Consider the following 22,582-nt stretch of genomic DNA (forward strand, 5'->3'; position numbering starts at 1 on the left):
ATCATTACCCATGCTCCCACCCAGCACAGCCATTAGTTTAGTCCAGGTTATGTCAAAACACTTCACGTATTTATGTGATTGTATTTTATTACGTACAACATGCCTGGAGTACAAAATGCACTTTTTTTCTTTTTTTGAAAGGCAGAATGAAAAAAAAAAGATCCTTCTTTGTAACAGGTAGTGGAGTGGCAGCAGCTAGGAAGCAGAGCCTACCCATGTTCTGCTCCCTGTGGATTTCTGCCAGTTTTACTCTTGATTTCACCTGGTAAGCAGTAGAAAATACTCTTTACTATATTTCTCCCATATAATGCATACTTTGTGGAATAAAAAGATGTGTGGTATATGAGAAAATATGGTAATTGCACATTATCTTAATCAGATTTGGGGCTTAAATTTAAAACTCTAGGAAGCCCTTTTAGTTGTGTTTTGTCTTTGGTACAGCTGGATGCCATGAAAAAAGGCAGTGTGTATGCAGCAATGCACTTTGAGGCCAGATTTCTTGTGTTTGTTTATTTTTAAAGGGGATAGATGTGGAAGGGAAATGCAGTTTTACACCAGCAGGCAGTGACTGTGTTTCAGGTCCAGACCTGGCACTATACAGGAAAGGTTTTAAGCTTTCCCAAATTATGTCACTTTCTATCAGCCATCTTGGAGTCCACCCAGCTCCTGTGGAAAGCTTGTGTGTTCTCAAACAGCCTGCCAGGCCAATAACCTTAGGTATTGTTAGATACTTTTCATTGATTTGAACATGTCTGTATAAGTAGCTGATCATTCTGGGGTCAGGTTTTTTTTTAACCACAGGACACGTGCGAGGAAAAGGTAGGAGGAGAGGTTGGGCACAGCCAACTTACTGAACTGCACCTGGCATAAAAATACAACTGTAATTGTCAGCAAGAGCCCAACAAGCTGTGATTACAATGTCCTCAGCTGATCATTTCATCCTTGTTCTCATATCATACAGAAGGTCAGTCTAGAACATAGTGCATCTATACAGTTTTTTAATCTGTGTATTTGTTACTCCAGTTACATCAAATATGCATTTGCTGCTGAAAGCAAGACAGGGGAATCTCAGGCTCTGAGCCTACTGCTTTTCAGTTGGGAGGCCTCCTCTCTGCCCCATGCAAAATTCCCGTTTTTCCACCCAGCACATCTGAGCCCAGCCTAGCTCTGAATTCCAGAGCTATAGGTGCAAGGGAAGCATGGAACAGCCTGGGCTAGGAGAGACAGCACCATCCCAGGACGGGGTGAGGCTGACCAGTAAGAAATAACGTCAGTGAGACATATAGCAGTTCAATACCTATTATGAAGCAAGGAGGTGGGAGTGCAGCTTAGTTATGAAGGTAGGGCTGGGTGTCTTAGGGCCTTCCAGACCCTGCGGCCACTTCTCTTCCAAAGACGGGGGGTTCTCCATTCAAAGTGACTCCACAGTCCACTGCTCTATATGATCAGTGTTGTTAAATATATATATAAAAAGAAAGAGCTAAGTTGTTCACAATCCTGCAATGTAGCCTTTAAGAACAATGCCAAATTATGACAGTTGACAATAGTGTGTGATAAACCTGGTACTTGCTGCTGAGGTCTGTGAAATAAAGGCTGACATTTCATCCACGTGTCATCTGACTGATCCCAATGAGTGGAAAGGAATGATCTGGAGGTCACTGTGGCTGCAGCATGATGGTCGTCCATACTACTCCTAGCAGAATCCATGTGACTACAGCATGGGCCAAATATAGCTGGTAGTGGTCAAAACCCCATTGCCTTCACTAAAGCATCCTCCATGGAGTCAGGGGTCATAACTCCAGTGAAGGCCATGCATTTGCATTGGCTTATACCAAGGCTGGGTCTGGCACAGTGCACCCAAAGTGGCCTTTTAACTTTGATCACGTTACCTTTGGATGCCAAGCCCAGAATCCTTCTGAGAAAGGAGGCCTCGGCCCATTCCAAGCTATCTTCCTCTCCCTCCCTCAGACATCCCTCCCTCATTTCTAACTCTTGCCCTCCTTTCTTTGCTGTTACCTTCTCACCTTCCTGTGGGAACAGGCAGGACTTAAGGGTGGGGTTTTCTCCCTTTATGTTCAGACACAAGATCTATCCTACCAAAGACATTTAACAAAGAAGGTCTTGCTTTGACTCCCTGGCTCCTTCCTTTTCCAGCCAAAGCTATTAGTTTGCAGTATTCCAGTGTACCCCAGAGTGGAGCCTATTATACTTAAGCCCAGTATAATATCCCTTAGTCCCTGAAGACAGAGAGATGAGTCTTTAGCTGTGGTCACCCCTTCTCTGGGACCACAGTTCTTTAACCTGGCAGCACAGCCAACAGGGATCACTTGCGCTAGCACATAGATCTGACAAACCTGCCCGCTTCAGCAGATGGAGGAGCTCCACTAAGAATACAGCTGAATAGCGTTGGGGGATGTCAAGGACTAAGTCTAGAAACATCCGGTTGTATTAAATGCCACCGTGCTGATTCCACTTGCCCTCGGCTACACATCTCCTTCCAGTGGATCAGCCCCGCTTCTGGGGCATTGGGACCAATCAGCACTCGGCCCAGGGTGCAGCTGCGTGTATAGATACGAGCCTGGGGGAAGGAAGGTGAAATGGCAGCATGAGGCAGAAGTTACAGCCTCCATTGGAGAAGCCACCAGGGCTTTGTCTAGAATAAGGGTGGCCAAACTGCAGCATGCAAGCCACAATTGGCATAGGCAGCTACTGGTATAATATGTGGCAGATCAGGTAGGGAGCACAGGGCAGGGAGCAGAAAGCAGAGCAGAAGATAAGGCAGGGGGAAAGGGATCAGAGTGCACTCAAGAAGGGCATGGGGATTAACAAGGGCCAAAGATGTTGGCCACCCTGTCCCCAAAATGCCCCTCTAATCAGGAGTTTGCTCTCAGGAGCCATGTAGAAATGATGCCTGTTCAGATAAAACCTCACTTTGCCCTATAAGACGCATACATGCATGTATCATCTGACATGATCCCGCATCCTGGTTCCTGTCCAACCCACCTGCATCACGATGAACTCTAGGGACAGCTGCTGCTGCTGGATGTCTCCTGCTGGGATGCTGAAGAGGAAGGGCGTGTTCCAGACAGGGTTGTAGCCTGCGATGCCCTTGGTTTCCTTTGTGTCAATGATTTTGCCATCGTGGTAAAGGTGAATTACAATGTAGTGGTCTGGAACCGGAGAATTCAGAGACTCAGACAGAGGAACTAAGCTATATGAGACATTAGTTTGATGCTAAGGAGTCAGGCAGAGGTGGGAATAGTCTAGACAGAGCAATGTTCAAGACAGTGTATTGTGGGAGACCCTGAGCAACAGAAGTGTATGTGCAATACTGGGATACTCTATATCGGAAGCTCTTCTTACCTCCTCCCACACTGCCAAAGGCTTCTGTTCCACCAAATCCTCTCAAGCCCCATCTTCTCCCCTCGCCCCATCCTACCTGGTGTGCCTGGCATGCGTGTGAGCCGACTCAGATTCTCTGCCTTGCGGATCAGCACCTTGATACGGTTGGCTAGAGCCTGGTACTGGAGGAGGAGGAAGAGCTGCCCCAGGGATCTGGGTTGGGGGGACGAAATGCTGGAGCTCACGTCTTGGGAACTGATACACTGAAACAGCGCAGACAAAGGCAACAGTTAAACCCGCAATGATCTCCATACCTTGAGGGCACACAATACTTCCCTAGAAAGGGAGAAAGTCAGTTGGGCCCAAGAGTTACAAACTGAGTGGGATGAGAAGGGTGGTTCTCCCTAATCTTACCAGAGCTATCTTCACCCCAATACCATGCTCTGGCCAACCAGCCGCACAAGCTGTGGCTGTTATTCCAGCTAAAATGGGCTTAGCCTTAGCACCCTATTAACCTCCTGAGCTAAAGGAAAACCAACATGAGCCTCCCTTTTCACACAAGACGATCCCTCCAAGTAGGTCTGATATGCCACTTAGAAGGATGTAGTCACATATGAAGTCCTGGAACCTTAAAATACCATCTGCCTTGCAAATGTGCTGCTGAATGACACTGCACTGAGTTCTTGCAATGAACAGACTCTTTTTCAGAACATAATAAATATCTTATACTGGGTCAGACCATAGGTCCGCCCAGACCGGTACCCACTCTTGCAGGGTGCTGATGGGGAAAGTGAACAGGGAATGCTCAGAATTTTCCACTCCCCGCTTCTCTCCCACTGCAGCTTCCACCGTTTGGGGGTTTAGGACGTTTTGATTTAGAGGCTGCATCTCTGTCTGCCACATTTGATACCTGCTGATGGACCTTTCCTCCTAGAATAGGTCCAGTTCCCTTTTGGGTTAACCTTTCAAGCCTCCACATCTAGTGGCAATGGGTTCCACAAGAAAGTTACATGCCGTGCTACAGCACAGTGCAGTGTTACTTCTCTGGGACCTTATCTGGTGCAATACAACTGCTAGCCCCACAGTGGGGGCCCCAGCTCCTGTCCTGACCTTTCTGAGTTTGGTTTTGGTGGTTGAGAGCTCCCAGGAGTAGCTGGAGGACACCTTGGGATTCCAGGTGACTTGGGCACATGGGAACATCACTTCCCCGATGAACAAATCCTTGAGGCTGCGAGCCTTCATGTAGACTGCAAAGCGCAGTGTGAAGCGCCTCAGCTCCTCCAAGCTGTAGCGGCCAAACTGGAACTGCTCTTGAAATTCTGGGTTCAGGCTCTTTCTGCGCACAGCCGTGAGCTGAGGCTCAATGAATCTGGGGAGCAGGTACACCTTGACGTAGGAGCTGCGGCTGCTTCGGGACACCTTAGGGAGATGGGAGACACCAATCACCGTCACGGTAAGGGTTGCCTCAGACTGCGAATACAACAAAGTGAAATGGAGCTGGGGCTGCGGCTTGGAACTGGTGCTGGACAGGTTCTCTGGCACAGTGTATGACTGGTGGAGGCTGGCTCCTTGTACGGGGCTTGTCAGTGGCCTGTGCTCATTGTAGAAAATGCTGTTGCTGGAGGTGTTGCGCCGGTGCTCCCAGCCCTCCAGCAGCATAGAGGGCAGTTTGAGCGTCTGGGAGAAAGGGTAGCTGGATAAAGAGGCCCTGCTGAGGACTGTGCGGTTTGGTGGGCTGCCACAACCAGGGGAACCCGGTGAGTCATTGGCTGCCTCTCCTACTGTCCTTGTGTATTGCTGCTGGATAGCCACAGCAGTGGTCTTGGAAGGCAGAGCAGGCCTCAGGTCCACCAGCGTCTGCTCCAGCACTCGGTTTTTGCTTCTGTTGTGCTTGCACCACCTGCTTCGACGCCAGCAAATGGCACAGCTCAGAAGAAAACTGAAGCATAGAAGAGCCAGCCCCACTCCAAGGAAAACCTGCAAATGCTCTGAAGACAGAAAAAAAAAAGAAGATATTATAATATCACACCTTATCAAGGTGGCTGCATGTACCAGCAAACTCCCCAATGGGCAGAGATGGTCTGGCTGGAGCCATGCCTGGGTAGCTGATAGGAAATGTGATTAACATGGAGCAGAGTGCCTCTGGCTACTTGTGTCACTGGCCTATTAAAAATGCCGAAGAGACTGATTAGACAGAGGCTTCCTTCATATTCTCAGCTTCAGCAGATCACCTTAGTACTCCAAGGACTAATGGATCATCATAGATTCTTGCGATCTTAAGATCCATGGAGCAACGAGTACAACTAAACCTTGGCAAACATCACTCCATTCACATTGGCCATCAAGAACCACCCATGCCAGTTCCCCCAGCATAGAAACACTCAGAACCAGTGTTTTGATTCAACGCAGATACTAAACACAGCCCACGTGCCTGGTTCTAATCACCATTCCACCACAGGTCAGCATGGCTGGAGCTTGTGACAGTTGCCATGAAAAATTATGTGCAAGTAGGAGGCAGGCCTTACCTGGAAACAGGAACAACAGCAGGTGAGAGGGAGTGGGTCGGCGAGGGAGGGCTGGGAGTTTGGCATCTGCCACGCTGTATTCATTCTGAGCACCACTCAAGAATGGAGCTGGCAGTGTTACATCAGCCTCGCCCTGAGCAAGATAATGATTATGGAAAAATCTCCGCTTATCAGCCCTGAAGCCATGCTGACGCACTGTTTATAAAAGACACATGATTTCCCTGCTGAAACACCCAGGGGAAAACATGCCAGATTCTTCAACCTTATTTCCCAGTCAAGGTGGGGGGCTGGTGCCTGACTGGCTGTCATGGGGTGCCCCCTTTGTGTGATAGGGAAAGGAAAAGCATTCTGGAAGCGGGGAAGTCCTGAGTTGGATTAAAAATGTCACTATTGGCAGATTAAAAAGCATACGGTGTAGGGTCATGCGACCAGACCCAGCTTTAACATCACCTACCCAAACACGCAGAGGTTCCTCCAGGTGCTTTGCATGCCCCATAGCCTTACGACTCTGCACCCACGCCCTTCCTACCTTAAAGAAGCTGGATGTGGCCAGTCCCTCCACCATCCTGTTGTAGAAAGCAGCCAGCATATAGGACTGTTCCAGGTGGATACTTTGACCTCCTCCCACCCCTATGGATGGACCATTGTGGCCCCACAACTCTTCCAACCTCAAACTCTTGCACTGGGAACATGTTCCAGCACCACACCACACTAACGTGGGTGTTGTGACAGATCTTAAATGCAGCAGTTCTCAAACTTAACTGAGCCAATGGGACCTTGTCAACCCTCACCATTTCTTCACAGGTGAACATGAACCCATATCAACACACTTCTAATTAAAAACACTATGCAGAGACACAGGGACCAGTAGCAAACTGTGGACCAGCTGCAAATCTCTTACCATGGCATCATGGATCACCAGTGGTCCATGAACCATAGTTTGAGAGCGTCTTAAAGTTATTAATAGATTCAATATACCATGCCATGTGTCAAACACCACCAAGGATCCTGTAGTTTATACAGAATCTGATACAACCTGGAACAATCTAGCATTTAAACACTTAAGGCAGTTCCCACACTGTTGACTTTCAGGCCATTCCAGAGGAGGGCCGAATATTTATCTTCAGTAAATAGTTTAGATTTTTTAACAGCAGGGAAGGCGCCTGAAATTCTGCATCAAACAACAAAACAGCCACCAGGATTGACTTTGGGAGCTGGATGCACTCTCAAATACAGGGAATGAGAGGGTGAAGGAAAAGCAACAGGCTGCAGTGAGAGAAGCTTGCATGAAGAATGAGATATGCATTGTGTCCTATGAGAAGGGTGGATGGCTTATCCTGCTTCCTAGGGAGAAGTAAAAAACATAACATGCACAGCTCAATCTTAAAATGCCCTTCCACAGAAAGAGACTCACTCTGAACACTACTGAACAGGTTTGAAGAACATCAAACATCACAGCATCTAGGGGAAGGTCAATACCTTCAAACTGGGGTGCTTAAATTTGATCCAGGAGAAGGCCTGCCTTGCAGTGGTGCTGAGGACCTGGAGCTACCACTGAACCCAGTGCAAGCCACACATGGGGTTAGGAGCTTCAGTTTAGGCCATTTGACCTGGCCCCACCAGAGCTTTCACTCAGATTCCAGTTGTCCTATTTCCAGGCTATGTCTATATGCCAGCAAGCTACGGTCTAAGTTACCAAGGAGGTGTCATAATTGGTGAAGTTCCACCTGCACAGCAGGATCTGGAACAACCCCTGGCTCATGGGTAGCATGTTGCCTACGAACATTTCAACACTGTTTGCAGCCACAGGGAATCTAAAAGTTTAAACTATGATTGACAGGGAAAGCTGAGCATGAAGCTTTCTGCAGCACCTGACTTATTTAGCATTGAGGCTATGGGCCACATCAGGAACCACCATCCTAGAAGAGTTAGAACAGCTGTACTTCAGTTGGTTTCCATCTCAGGAGCTGGGAGAAGTAGAAATGAAAGAAAGGAAGAACACAGGTGATATCTAGCCTACCAGGGAGGGCCTCAGGAACCAGCACAATAGGAAAAGAGAAAACGGGAAACGAGGAGTTACTGGAAGCCAGTTCTCTGAAGAAACGTGCACAGCTGCTTCTTAGAGCCAAGTGTGGAGCTTCACTCCTATCTCAGGGAGTTCAGAGTCATTGTTCCATGCATTAGAAATAACACAGGGGCTTGGAAAAGCAGGAGGAGTAGGGGTAACTGTCAGGGGAAGGGGAGCCCTGACACATCCCATCTGAATCAGCTGTAGTTTGAGGACAACCGTGCTATGGTGTGAGTTGTGCAGTGATATCTATACCTCATCAGGCCAGGTTCTGCTTCTTCTCTCCTCCATTCCCACCCCATCCTGGTACCAAGTTCTCTGTCCTGGTAGATCTTGTGGGCTCTTTGTGCCAGCATCCCTCATCTGCCCATCCGGTTCCTGTACACTTTGGGCACCATGTAGAAGATCCCCTTTCTCCAGGAGCCCATTCCTAGAACATTACTGGGATTGTGATGATAGCTGTTATTCCAAATGCTGCTTGGTCCAAGTGTAGGTCAAGCAAGAAAGAAAAGTCTAGGTTCTCAAAAGCAGTTAGGCACTTAGCACTAGCTTAAGGGCCTAACTCCCCTGGACATCAGTAACAGTTGGATGCTCAGGTTCCTTTGAGGATCTGGGCCAAAGCATCCCATAAGGTCCATCCCCCTCCTTGCACAGATGGATGCAGTGGACAAAATCCTGTCTGCACACAAAAAGCAATCAAGGAAGGAAAGGGAGGGATTCTGGGGAAGGAAAGAGAGACTGACCTTGCTGATATTTGCTGAGCAGGACTCGAATTAGCAGCCATCCGAATAAGATAACTGCCACCCCTTCAATCATCCCCGTGCAGATGTCGATGACAGATTGGCAGTGGGGGACAGCAGGGTAATTGGGATCCATATATAGCATCCTGCCTGTTGCTGAGAGCATGGGGCCAAAACAGAAGCACCAGCTGATTGCAGGAGCTGGGGTACCAGGCTGTAGCTGACCAGGAGGCAGACAGAAGATCCTGATGGCTGAGAGCCAGTTCCATAAAGTAGGTTTCTACCCAAGGGAAGTCCTTTTCTACTAGCAACGAGTTCTGCCCTGTTCCAAGAGCCTCGGATGGGAAGAGGCCGAGTTTCAAGCCCTTTGTGCTGAGCTGGAGTGGCAGTGGCTGCACTGTAGCAGAGTCCACTGGGGCAGTCTGTATTCCACCAGCTCTTGGTGGCAGCCAGCAAGGGCAAGGCATCTTAGGGCATCCCCGCTCTACCTCCTTGAAGCTTCATCTCTGGAAATGCAGAGCAAACAGCCAGCATCCCCCCAGGACCATCTGCCAGTGCAGACACTGGCACCCCTCTAAATAGGGCCAAGGACCGTGGGCAGATGCAGAAGGCAAGGTTTCCTTTCATTCACCCTTAATAATTAGGGTGGCTTCTGCTCCACACAGTCACCTCCAGAGTCCTCCCCCTCCAGTGCTTCCCCCAAGGCCCTGTCATTCTTCATCAGCAGTAACAGACCAGCCGTGCAGAACACAGCTGCCTTGGAGCTCCTGTTACCGGTGTGACTAGAGCGCTAGAGGATTAGTGCCCCGTTGCACATGTGGGAAGGGAGGATCTCTGTTCTAGAGACTCTGCCATCTAGCAGAAGGCATGACATCAGTGATGGAGGAGCAGGCTGGGCAGGGAAGGTCTATGTTCATCATCTATCCCCCTCTTTTTTAAGAGGTGTATAGTGTGTATATATCAATGACAGGAGTAGTCATTGACACACACACACACACACACACACACACACACACACACACACACACACACACACACACACACACACACACACACACACACACACACACACACACACACACGATGGTTCATTAATCATACCAGGGATCTCACTGGCCTGGCTATGATCAGCATGGTAATTTAGGACAGATTCCATTGCCCAGACTCTCCCCCTGTGCCATGGACTTCAGGAACCTTGCCAAATGACAGCTCCTTTTCTGACTTTAATATGCCTGAGATTTTTACTGCAAACTCTGTCCAGTTTCCCAAGAAACTTGCCCAACTCTCCCAATGTCTGTCATGTCATAGCTTATGTCTTATGTCAGTCCTAAACCTTTCATAAGGATCTTCATTCCTCTCCCTGATCTGGAACCTCAGATGTAGCCCTCTCTCTTCACAATGCATGTACACCATTACCAGCTCCACCTCACCCCTGCATAGTTCATATTCTTCTCAAACAGATTGTCTCTGCTGACTGCTTTCTCTCCACAACCCACCCAAAAAAATCTCTCTATCTTCACCTATACACCATCCTATTTCTGACCTGAAAGATGCTGGGTTCCACACTGTAAAAAATCTCAGTTGAACAATGTTATAATCTTAGGCACACAGGAGTTAAGACATGCCTGAGAAAAGGTGGCATGTTTAACCTTAACTCTGCCCACCTGCATGTATGTATTAGTGCAATGGAATTAAATTGCAATTATTGAACATTGCAATACTACTTTATAGTACTGCAACAGCCCATGCTGCAGACTGGTGGCCTTTACATAATTTTCTTTATCATAAAGGTCCACTGTAGTTTTTAAATTTTTATATATATGCCAAAGTCTCTATTTTAATAACTTTGTCTGTGCCCATATACCATACACTTATTTTCAACCAATGACCAAGACTTGCCTACATATAAATCAGAGAACAACTATGAAGCTAAAACTTAGGTCTGAACTGAGGTGGCTTGTGTGTTCCACCAACTTTTATGTATTCTGCTATCTTACTACTTAGGTAGGCTTTTCACTGAAGTACCTGAGTATCTCTGTGTGAGGATATATTTAGTCTATCTTGTGCATGTGTGCTTTGCTGTGTATTTTTGCTATTTGTGAATGTCATGGACTGAGTTACATGCACAGATCAGGAAAACAGAGCAATAGACAGTATGACAACAGTCTGCAAGTGTGGATCTATGGTTTTAGGTTACACATACATTAATTCAATCAGTTCCCGATTCTGCATGTTTGTGTGCACATCCTTATAATATTGTTAGCGTGTTTAGTTTTTGAAGAGAGTTTTCAAGAAGATCTTCTGTTTCCTAGATTTCAGAGCTGATTTGCAATGAATTTCAACAGCAGAGGTAAAGTCTATAGCCTGGAACTCTTTGGTTGAATGTTCTCAGCAGGATCTCTCAGGAGCTCAGCATTTGGGGAAGGCTCCAGGTCAACGTGGTTCTTCAGCTCCACCGCAGCATAGCCCATCAGAAATGGAAGGGAACCCTTCTTCATGGCCTGTGCAACTGGCAAGGCAGGTCAGAACTGTCTCCAACTCACCTCTTTCTCCAAACTTGCCACAGTTTCAGTGGTCGGTAGCAAAGCTGCTGGTAGGCAACTCGCACACGGATAGCAAATAGTAGCGCGTTTTACTGATGGAAATCCAAGATGTGGGCAGATCAAATGACGCAGCCAAAGTTGCACTGCAAGCCAGAGCTGAGAGCCAGGAATAAAGCTCAGAAGGTCCTGGCTCATCAACTCCTGGCAGAACCACAAGGTGAAGGGCAGATCAGGGCATAACCCAGGAAGCATACTCTGTCCTCTGTACCTGTTACAGTAAAGCAGCACTAAAGCAGTTAACCACAGCTGGCCACACTTCAGAGACCTGCTCCAGTGTAGTTTCATTTTATTCAGAATTTATGATAATGTTCTGGGGACTGATTAACATTCTTTGTTCATTATTAATGATTGTCCCACCTGCTCCGATAGGGAGAAGCATGCTTAGTGTAATAAATGGACTGGATGCTTTGTGCCAAATGCCTGGGTAGCCATGCTCTTAGCTAAAGCGTTGTTTTCAAGGAACCAAATAATCATGGTAGAGACACCTCTGTCACCTTCCTCGTTCAAAGGGACTATTTTTCCTCTGTTTTCTGTAGGGGGAATGCTTCCAAGGCACAGCTGTCTCCCTTTGTTAGAGCACTACCGACCACTAAAGGACAGAAAGCAAATGGTCCTGCACAAAGTGCAAGCTAGAAAGGATGAGACAATAGGATTAGGCCGCTGCATTTATCACGCTCAGAAAGTTTTAACAAATGGCTCTAATCAGAACCACTGGTAACATAAGTGGGTGTTAACCAAGTCCACAAACATTGTGCCAGCTCCTCGGCTAGGACAAACCATCAGGAGCCAAGCAAGCACTTCTGACTTCCTCCAGCTGAAGATCTGGCTTCCTTTTTTTCTATGACCCGGCAAATCCATCTGGGTTTGAACCAAGGTCTTAACCATAATTCTTGTTGTTCCTTCTGTTTCATTCCCTCAAGGTCACTCAATTTGGGACCAGTATCCATAATGGCTAGAGAACTGTAGCTACTCTAAATCACTGAATGCTTTTAATCTGACGATGCCTGTATAACTTCCCTATGTTCTTGTCCAAAGCCCTGTGTGTCCTATGGCTGAATCTGAGTTAAATATCCACTGGTGATCCAAAGAAGACATTGCCTGGTAGTTAATCATGCACTGCCAAGAGTGAGGATGTTCACTGTGAGAGTCACCTGGCCTCTCTGTGCCTCCGTTCCATCTCATGGGAATAACATCCACCTACCATGCAAGGATATTAAGGGAATTCATCTGCAGATCTCAGCGAAAGGGAAGGGAACCTCACATGGAAGCACCCAGAGACATGCATCTTGCTGCTGTTAGCATGAGGCTCTGACCAGAGTGAAAGAAGACTTTCAGTTTAAAAAAACACCATGCTAATCAAAGCACATTACTGATGACTGACCAAAGTGGACGTGATATGCTGCACACTGCATCCCAGTCACCAGAGGGGCTCCAGCATGTAGTGCACAAAATGTAACAACACAAAGAAAAGGGTGGAAGAGACCTAAGGAGGTTATCTAGCCCAACCCCTGTTCAAGGCAGGACCATCCCTGTCTAAACCACTCCAGTCAAGTGTTTAATCTGCCTTAAACGTTTCCAAGGATGGAGATCCCACAGCCTCTCTCTGTAATCTGTTCTAATGCCTAATTATCCTCACTTAGAAAGTTTTTTTGAAAGACCAACCTTGAATTGTCCAATTCTTTAACATAGGTTGAGGATGCAGTTCAGGCCTTTTTTGCATTGCAAAAATACAGCCAAGTTAAACAAATGGTAACGCCTAGCACTTAAGTAGCGCTTTCATGCTATAGATCTCAAAGCGTTTTATCATTAGCCCAATCTGCAGATAGGGAAACAGAGACAGAAAAATAGCGTGTAACAAAACACAAGTTTCCTGCTAAGTACCATGCACCATGCTATAAATAGGCTCTCAGCAGAGCTGTATTTGCGGTGGGACCTACAGAATGGTGTTATCGCATATACCATGGGGAGGACAAAACAATATTCCTGCCTGTTTGTATCAGGGATTTATGCCAGGCCCCAAGCAGTGGAAAGAGCAAAATTATGCACATCCATTTAACCAGCTCAAAGCCAAGACTAATGAACCATTAATGATCCTGTAAGACAGAGACTGGCTCCCCTTGAAAAGTGATAGGCAGTACCTGAAGTTTAGAGAAGACAATTCTGCACATCTGCTGGACCCTGTCCCTGATCTCAGCTCTGGCACATGAGCATTGCAAGTCTCCAAGTGGAGGTAGGATGCACCTTTCTGGGGGATCAACCTGGAATTTACCTTGCCAAGACTTGGAGTAAAGGCTGCTGGGAAACATCTTTCATATCATTACTGGAATACATAGCGCTGGGAAGGGAAGTGTTCCTGACCCCCAGTTGCTCCTGTTACCCTCTAGACACCTTGGCACCCCAGGACCTGGTGTCCCTGTGAAAATGAGACAAAGTAAAATGCAAGAGGATGAGGAAGGATTATGGTAGGTAGCAGAAGCCCAACTCATTAAGAATTTGTTTGGTGTCATCAGCTCCCTCCCACACCTGACTGCTGGCCCATAGCAAGGGTCCAGCCAGTCACACCAATGCTCCCTGCTGTGGGAGGATCAGAGATATGCCACTGCCTGCATGACAGGGTATCCCACACAATCACATGCACCAGGTTGCGAGTCTGAACATCATGGGAGCTCTGCCACTGACTCGTGTGACCTTGCACCGGCCCTGCATTTTGTGCCTCAGTCTCCCCACCTGTAGAATCCACATTTATGAACTGTGAAAGAAACCTCAAAAGGAAAGGAGCTGGACCCTTGGCACTGAAGAAGATTCCCACTGGCACCTGTGAGTGGCTAGAAGAATGTATCACATCAGACACAGACCAGGTCACCATAAACCAGGCATTTATAATTGCTATTCACATCTAGGAATGTAGCCCCTCATGTTAGAAAAGCTCCAGCTGATGCAACCTACAGTGATCCTGCTGCTTCACCATACAGATCCCCATTGGATGAACATGCTCTTCTGTCCCAATAGTCAATCAGCCACAACTCGCTCAAAAATCACCTCCCCTTCTGCAACTGCAGACCTCCCACAAGGCAAATTTCCCTCCGTCGACCAAAACATGGATTAATAAGAGGAGGCTACTAAGTGTAGAGGGCAGGACTCTCCCAGGAGCTAGACCCAGCCTGTAAAACCCAGGGCTGCAGGAGATAAGGGCGACCACTGGCTCCACTGCTGTATTTACACAACCCCTCACTCTGTCCCCACTCCACCTTCCAGGTAAAATGTCAGATAATTAGCGCTTATTTGACAAAGGCAAGAAGAAAGGGTCAATTCACTGGAACTCTAGACAGGCCTGGCATACAACTGAACCTGTCAGCCTCAGCTTTGTATGCGTTTTGCAGGACAAACAACTGACTGCATCACAGCACCACATCACATGGTTTGCTTCTGTGCTCATTGCGTGATTCTAAATCCTGGATTAATAGCCTTGGAAACTGAAGATCGCTAAGCATATATCAGGTACCAGCAGTACAGGTTTCTCTTGTATTGTTTTGACATGCCTTAACCTCCAAGAAGAGATACCAGACTACATGATCCAGTTAGACCTCGACTTTCCTGTGATTTAGGAGACAAATGCCACTGAAAGCCAGAAAAAATTAGGCTCCTAAATGTCTAAGCCACTTTTACTGCAAACGGGTCTTCAGCTTCTAACTCACTTAAGAGCTTTCGATAATGTACTGTACTCAAAGAAAACATTCAGAAGATAAAATGTAATGTAGTAATGTCTGCCTGCTTGCAGACAATGGGCACAGCTATACGTGCCCCTGACTGTGCAGTTGTTACTGTGCAGTCATTTAGTACTTGCTAAACCTAAGGTACTAAATGACTGCACAATAACCACCATCACTGCACAGTCCCAGCAGCATAAGGGGATGTTTCTGATCCTACTGCACAGTAGCTTCGGCATCATGGTTCATGCCTGCTGGCGCTATGTCACCATAGCATCTTGTGTAGATGCTCCCACCCTGAAACAAGCCTGTGAAACAGCCTGCTCTATCTAACTCTATTATTCCATTACACATTTCATAAGTTATCCAGCTTCTAGCCTTAGCTGGGCTTCGTGGAAAGGGCTGGCATTATCTGAAGTTGGCCACAGAAGGTCCAAATTGCAAGAGAAAATCTGGACACATTAAATACGTGCTAAATGCCTTGATCGAAACCCAATGGGAGTCAACAGAAAGGATCCTGTTGACTTTACCAGACTTTGGATCAAAGGTGGGATGAGGAATTATTTGGCACGGAGTCTGGATGAGCACTGAAATTAATGTGAGGGTCATACAGGGTGTGTCTACATGTGCATTAATGTGCTGTTGTTACTGCGCATTAAGGTTAGTACCTTTAATGACAGGTACTAACTCAATGTGCAGCAATTGCCGCTACTGCACAGTAGCACCAGCGCATGGCATTTTCGTGACACTAAATGCACAGTAGACCAGGGGTTCCCAACCTTTTTATGCTGAGGACCAGCAAACCGTGGACAGGAAGTGACCACAGACAAGCAAATTGCAGACCAGCAGTGACCGGCATAGGGCAGGCAGGCACTGCCGTTTCACAGTATGCCGGTCACTTCCAGTCCATGGTTTGCTAGTCTGCGGTCACTTCCGGTCTGGCAGCCAGCCCTCCTGCAGATTGGCAGCCAACCCTTCATGGCCCGCCGTCGGGCCGCGGCCCAGAGGTTGGGAACCCCTGCAGTAGACTAATTCTACTGTGCATTAGCACGGCTTTCACCATGATGTGCTAATGAGCAGCAGAATTAGTCCACTACATATTTAGCGTCTTGTGTAGATGCATCCACAGGAACGTTGGGAGAGAAAATTAAAGCTGCGTCTCATGCTGCAAGACTGTTTCAAGTCCTAGGTTTTAACATGCAGGTGTTTTAATGTGCACTGGCTATCTTTAGCTCTTTTGTTATTTGTTAGGAAACCAAGCAACTTTTGAAGACCTGGTTCCTGCTTGGATGAACAGTGAATGGCTGTATTAAGAAGGAGAAGGGAGGGGGTGGAATTGATGATGCGAATAGTATTACATTGCAGTGGAGACTATAGCTATTAATGCCCTGGGCTTTCAAGCTCTGAGAAAGCAAATTAGTAGAGCCAGAATACAGTAGGGATGATTTCCTCACAAACATACTGGAGATCAGGGCAGATCTCCTTGTCATTGGAGGAAATAGAAAATGTGCATCAATAGTGTAGGGCATGTCCATTTTAATTACCATATATTCATTAAACTGCAGCCAAAGCTGGCTTTCGCGCCCTTTCATAGAGCCTGTGGTGCTGCCAGACAATCATTATATAGTTTGAGTCATGAGTGAAAACTAAATTTAACCCTAGCGCGAGTGCAGTTTTTCCAGGGATGATTTTGGTTCCAAGAAGAAATTAAGGTATGAGACTTATAACCAGTCAGTCTGAGAGCCTATAAAATGGGAAGGAAGGGGGTGGGGTATGAGGAACTGAATACAGCGAGCAGGTAAAAGGGTGGTTGTGGGTCATGTGCAGGATTAAACCTATTTCACAGCCAGAAAGAGTGACAGGGTAGGAAATGGCATCAGATACTGAGAGAGCAACATCTGAGGGCTGTTTGGGATCCAGTGGAGACTGAACAGTAAAAAAGCTAACATTAAACTGATATTAGCTTTAAGTTGGAAGCACTTAGAAAAACAAGGAGAAGATGAGCTGGAGGAAACAGACACATGAGAGTAGATTTAAGGGCATTTTTTTTTAAAGATGCAGATGAATGAATGCAGAAGGATTAGGGAACATTAAACATTTTTTAATCTATCTACGCACCATAGGATAGCAAGGAGGAGAAGTCAAAATCCCATGAGTAATCACACAGATTAAAATTGTGAAGACCTACCTTAAGGAACAACACTGAAGATATCCCTTACTCATCAACAGGTTTGGCTTTCTGCTACAAGTGCCTTGCTCCTATTTTCCTCCCATTAGCCCTGAAGAGCTTGTGTAGCAGAGAGCCAGAGTCTCTGTTCATTTGTATGTCATCAGGACTGTCAACTACAGCCCCGCTGCAGAATTTTGGGGGTTGACATTGTGCAGGTCCGAAAACAAGTCAACTCAGATGCAAGACTTTTAAGCCAAGAAGGAACCTGCCATGATCAGGCAACCCAAGGCTGAAGACCATCACACAACTGTTTCTGTGTCAAGCCCAAAATGCGATGCTCCAACCTCAGCTGACAACTAGAAAACTCACCTCCTTTCAAGTAAGATTTCCTTTCCTGTGTCCTTCTGACAAGGTATATAGCAACATTTGCAGATTTGTTGCAATGTGACAGGGCTGCACCATGAGCAGTTCTGCTATGGCTGCAAACTTGTGAACTCTGGGCTGTCAACTGTGTGCCTCAGCACCCACTACTAAATAGGGAAGCCCATTATGCCCTTAGAGGACCTTTTCCAAAAGCCCAAGTAGCAAATATGCATTAAAACAGTAGTCAATGAAATGTTGTGGCCCAGTGAATCCCTGCAACAGGAAAGTGATAGAAGGCACGAGAAGGAAGGTAGTCGCAGAATGCTGAAAATCTCTGTGATCCTATGCTACCAAACACCATTGATTCCAAAGTGAGTTTTACCCTTATAAAGAGGGCAGGTCTGCACAGATCAAAGCCCTTAAGGCTGTGTCCTCACATGCAAGGGCACGTGCTTACAGGGGCACAAAAAGTAGCAGCACAAATTTATGCCGCTACTATCTGCTGCTGCGCATGCCCCTGCATGTGCCCTGTGGTGTGGAGCAAAATGCCCCACTTGGCCAAACTGCCCATTTGCTGCTTCTCCCAGCTCCTGATGTGCTGAAGAAGCTAGGGTGGACCTAGAGGAGGGGAGACACTCTGGCTGGTGGCCAGAGAATCTCCCTGGAGGACCCAGCCTCCAGTTACCCCAGCATGTGTCACACCCCTTTTTTTTGCAGTAATATTTTTTTAATACCGGGAGTTCCTGGTATCAAATTTGCAGTGCAGCACATGGTTGCATATGTGCTGCATAGTTAGTGACACCTCAGACCGGTCCAAGGTGCTGCAAACTGCACATGCACGCTTGTCTGGATGCACCCTAGGGGAGCAGGTTGCTACTTGTCCTCAGAAAGATTAGGGTCAGAATGAAACTCAGAGTGCTTAGATCATTCATCCCAATTTCCCTCATCATTCCCATGCATGCCTCACTTCCACCCTTGACCCTTTGCTATGAAGGTTCCTCTGTCCCATAGAAGTCATTCTCATCATAAGCAAGGGGAAAAGAACCTGGGGAAAAAAACAGCTTTATTCCCAGCTCTGACCCTGTGCCCTTATACCAGCAACGTATGCTGAGATTTTCAAAAGCACCTAAATTCCTGAGAACCCTTTAAAGCATGCCAGCCTTAAAGTCTTATCTGCACCTGGATTTTCCCTCCCTTCTGTAGAACAGGAATAATAAAGCTTATCCACAGTTTGTTATGTGCATTAAGACTTTATCTTGAGAAGGATATGCTTGTTCTAATGTACAGCTCCACATCCTGGACCTGGAGTTTAGAATGACCAAGATCTATTTTCCTTTCCATTGTGACCTTGAAGATTTGGAGGGAAGGCATGATAGATGCTTCCCAGTACACCAGGAATACAGACGTGGCTTAATCACAGAGACTTTTGCTCTCTCATAGGCTCTGGCTCCTCAGAGCATCTAAACCAAGTGCAAGCAAAGGTGTAAGGAGCACTGATAACAGTGTAGCTGGAGTACAACACATGTTAGGTGCTAGAGTGTTAACCCAGATTCTAGGATGAGGGCAACAACTGGACTGAGGCCATGAGCCACAGTTATGCTGTTGTTGGTACCCAAGCTTTAATCTGCCTAGCTTGAGGGATCTCTCCATCAGTTGCTGTCACACTTTGAATGCAAGCAGGAACATACTTTACAGCTCTGCATGCTTGCATCCTGCATCATAGTTTTACTTCCTTCTTTTCTAAATCCTTTGCACATGGGACAAGTACAAGACCACACAATGTACTGTACCAGACCTATGCAGAGCAGCATTATGATGCCTCTGTGCTTACAAGTGATCTCTTGTCCACATGACACACAATAACAACAAAGACTAATCATTCAGGCACTTGAATAGCTCCAAAATGCCAGGATTCAGGATGCTACAAAGCCATCATTCAGCCCCCTTGTGCATATGTGTTATAGTTGTCTTGACAGTGACACTAGCCCCTATAAGATCCCCACCTCATTCATTGTACTGGATGAATGACGTTCACTACATGCACAGCAAGTAAGTACTTTAACTTAGCCTCATTGTTCATTGTGGGATCCTTATTTGCTGCTACAAAGACATGGGCATCAATTTCCTTGTGGCCTTTACTATGGCACACATCATTGAAGTATCAGAGAGCTTCACAGATATTAATTTACCTTCGCAACATCAGTGGGAGATGGGAAGCAACTTTACCTCCACTTCCCAAAAGAGGTACCGAGGCATGGAGAAATTAAGGTCAGAAGTTTCCCTTAATTTTGGGCAGTCCATTCAAGAGGACTTGGGATCTGTTTTTTCCTAGCACTCAGCATCACATCACACTTTCTGCATTCAATGTACAGCTCCCGGGGACATCAGCTGCAGCTGGGAGAGATCAGCTCCACTCCCAAACTCTGAGAAAGACACAAGCAGCATCTTGCAGCCAGATCCTTTTGACCCTGTACCCTTGAGGCTTCTCAAGCTCCGCTTGCTCATGACTGAACTACACCCTGCCGGCCAGCTTGCATTTCTGCCAATACTCCCTTTGTCCAAAACACTAGGCTTGAACTCCAGCAAGCTCCTTTCTGCCCACCCCCCAGGAGCCTCCCAACATACCAGGCTTCTCCTACTGACTCTAAGGTGACCATCACCCTTGGCCCCACTCAAAGGAGGTGCCACTGCCAGACAAAACATGTGCCCTTTGCCTATTGTCCTTCTGAATTTGCCTTACCTGCTTCATTGATCTGGCTTTGGAGGTGAGCAGAGAGAACAGATGAGTCCTGGGGCAATGCAGGCAGGGCTGACATGGGAAAGTTTGAAAGCAGCTAAACAAATCCAGTGAAGAAAAACTGTGCAGGGGAGGGGAGGAGAATGGGAGAGAAAGAGAGCGGGAGCAGGGGAGGGGAAGAGTGTGCTTTCAGCCACTCATTGCTGGAGAGGCAGTGAGCAGAGAGCAGAGCAGGTAAGTTGGGTGGCAGAGGAGAGGCACCAGTCTGATAAACAGGGGCCAGGAATTACTCCAGGCTCGCAGAGCTGAGCAAACCAATGGAAAATTCCACTCTGCTTCCTCTCTATCCTGGGGAAGGACCAACTCCTTGTTTCATAGATTTCATAGACATTAGGGGCTGGAAGGGACCTTGTGAGATTTTTGAGTCCACCTCCCCTTCCATGCCAGAGTTTGGTTTGCTTTGCTGACCATGGCATTGCATTGGTGGCTCATGTATATCTTGTGGTCAATCAAGACTTTGTTCCTAAAGTCAAGGAGGGGAGAGACAGGGAAAGCATCTCGCAGTGGTGAGAGAACCCCTTGCCTAAAACACGTTGTGTCCTGGTGCTTTGGAGCCCATATCAGCTCCGCCAAGCCTTTGGTGGGAAAGGGCAGAAACAGGATGGGAACAGATGGGATAAAGTCTGGAGAACCATCCTAGGCAGGCGTAGGGTGGTTACTACCACCTTTAGCTGCTGCTGAAAGGTCCCTGATGGAACCAGAACCTCCATAGTCCTTAGACCTTTAACTGCTGCTAACTACTAAAGATCCTCCCAGCATCATCTCAGTCCCAGGCTGAGCCCTGCAGACATCAGGTAGGTTTCAAACCATAACTGGCCCATGACACACAAGAGCAAGACCCTGCTTTGCCACAGCTTTCCTGTGTGATGACAGGAAGTCCCTCAAGTCCTGCTGGGCCTCAGTTTCACATCTCTAAAATGGGGATAACATTTCCCCCCCCTCCACGTGCTGAGGGCACCAATGAAGTCATTCATAGACCTTGTCAGGGGTAGCTTGGGTTTAAAATGACTATGATAGGGATATTCTATGCAAAAACTGGCACAGAAGAAGAGCTTACAAGTCAGAGTCCAAGGGCAGACCTACCTCAAGGTTGCTGTGGGAGGACTGTCCTGTATGTGGCATCTTCCGTTCACAGATTCCGAAGTGTTCAATAGCTTGCTATTTACTGTAATTTCACTTAGAGCTGCAGATGTTTAACAGAAACACTATTGGACAGCTCAGCTTAGAAAATGAATCCCATCGTCACAGCCAAACACTCACAGAGGCCTCTTTCACATTAGCTCCGTTCATCCTGCCTTAATGAAAAAGGAGGGGGACAAGGAATAAGTTAGTGACCTTACAATGCACCTGTTCAATTTTCTACCACTCCAACCAAGAAAGGTGCTCCATGTGCAACATGAAATGATTGCCATGCAAGATGCTGCAATAAAATAAGACTACCTGGAGGCACATGAGAGAAGAGGTGTGTCTATGCATACAGGGAGGGACACTTGGATAGCACATATATTACCTCTGGCAGCACATATATTACTAAGGGTGGATCAGGTTCTTTGGGTAAATCTTTTATTAGACCAACTCAAATAGCTGGAAAAAGTCTTCTTTGCAAGTTTTTGGGTATAAAAAGCTTGCAAAGAATTTTTCCAACTATCTACCAAAAGCACCTTGTCTGCCTATGTCCTTAGATCAACAGGGCTACAACCTATACCCCTGCACAATGGTGGATTAAGGATTTTTAGGACTATGCTCTGTTGTAAAACATGGCAGTGTTGGTTGCATTGACAACCACCAAGGAATGAAAGGCCTTTTTGTTTCAGGCACTTTACGATGGTTGTATCCACTGCACTATAATTTCCCACATTCACCAACACCTATCCAACTCATGCAGTGTTTCAACAGCAGGTTCACGATATTGCATCCATCTAGCGGTAACACATGAGAACTGAAAGCTGTTGGTATTTCTGCAAGTCACATAGCTGGCAGAGGTGGGGGGAAATCAGTGAAAAAGCTACCCACCCCATTTCACTGAAGTGTTTGCAAGGCAGAAAGCTCTTTTTGGAGCACATGCATCCCAAGTTGGATTCTAGATGTCAAGGTCCCCAGGAGAAGGATGAAGTCTGCAGGGTGTTTGGAGAGGGCTATAACCAGGAATAATGGGAAGAAGGTGAATAAATGAGCATTTGTGCTGGACAGTGGGGAAACATTTCCCAACTCTAAGATCTATTTAGCTGTAGAACAGTACTGCCAAATGGAACTGAAACCCTAGTGCC

General features: G+C 46.9%; 1 protein-coding gene across 1 annotated transcript; it reads right to left on the reverse strand.

Annotated features, from left to right (window-relative positions):
* Nucleotides 1–83: 83 nt before the first annotated feature.
* Nucleotides 84–20,441, reverse strand: LOC149852460 (synaptotagmin-4-like). The gene is made up of 5 exons (XM_090028799.1): nucleotides 20,259–20,441; nucleotides 4,453–5,330; nucleotides 3,440–3,605; nucleotides 3,004–3,170; nucleotides 84–2,578 (listed from the first exon to the last, which is right to left on the reverse strand). Exons 1-5 carry the CDS (start codon nucleotides 20,332–20,334, stop codon nucleotides 2,417–2,419), a joined length of 1,449 nt encoding a protein of 482 aa, XP_089884925.1. The 5' UTR covers nucleotides 20,335–20,441; the 3' UTR covers nucleotides 84–2,416.
* Between the last annotated feature and the right edge of the window lie 2,141 nt (nucleotides 20,442–22,582).

This window comes from Crocodylus siamensis, chromosome 15 (assembly GCF_052110815.1).
Source record: "Crocodylus siamensis isolate JL-2025a chromosome 15, ASM5211081v1, whole genome shotgun sequence".
In the NCBI taxonomy this organism is placed as follows: domain Eukaryota; kingdom Metazoa; phylum Chordata; order Crocodylia; family Crocodylidae; genus Crocodylus; species Crocodylus siamensis.

Coding starts and splice junctions, on each gene's coding strand:
- LOC149852460 (XM_090028799.1), bottom strand. CDS start 20,334: ATGTCAGCCCTGCCTGCATTGCCCCAGGACTCATCTGTTCTCTCTGCT. Junction 5,331..20,258: donor AAGCCAGATCAATGAAGCAG/GTAAGGCAAATT, acceptor TTCTGTCTTCAG/AGCATTTGCAGGTTTTCCTT. Junction 2,579..3,003: donor TAGAGTTCATCGTGATGCAG/GTGGGTTGGACA, acceptor TCCTTCCCCCAG/GCTCGTATCTATACACGCAG.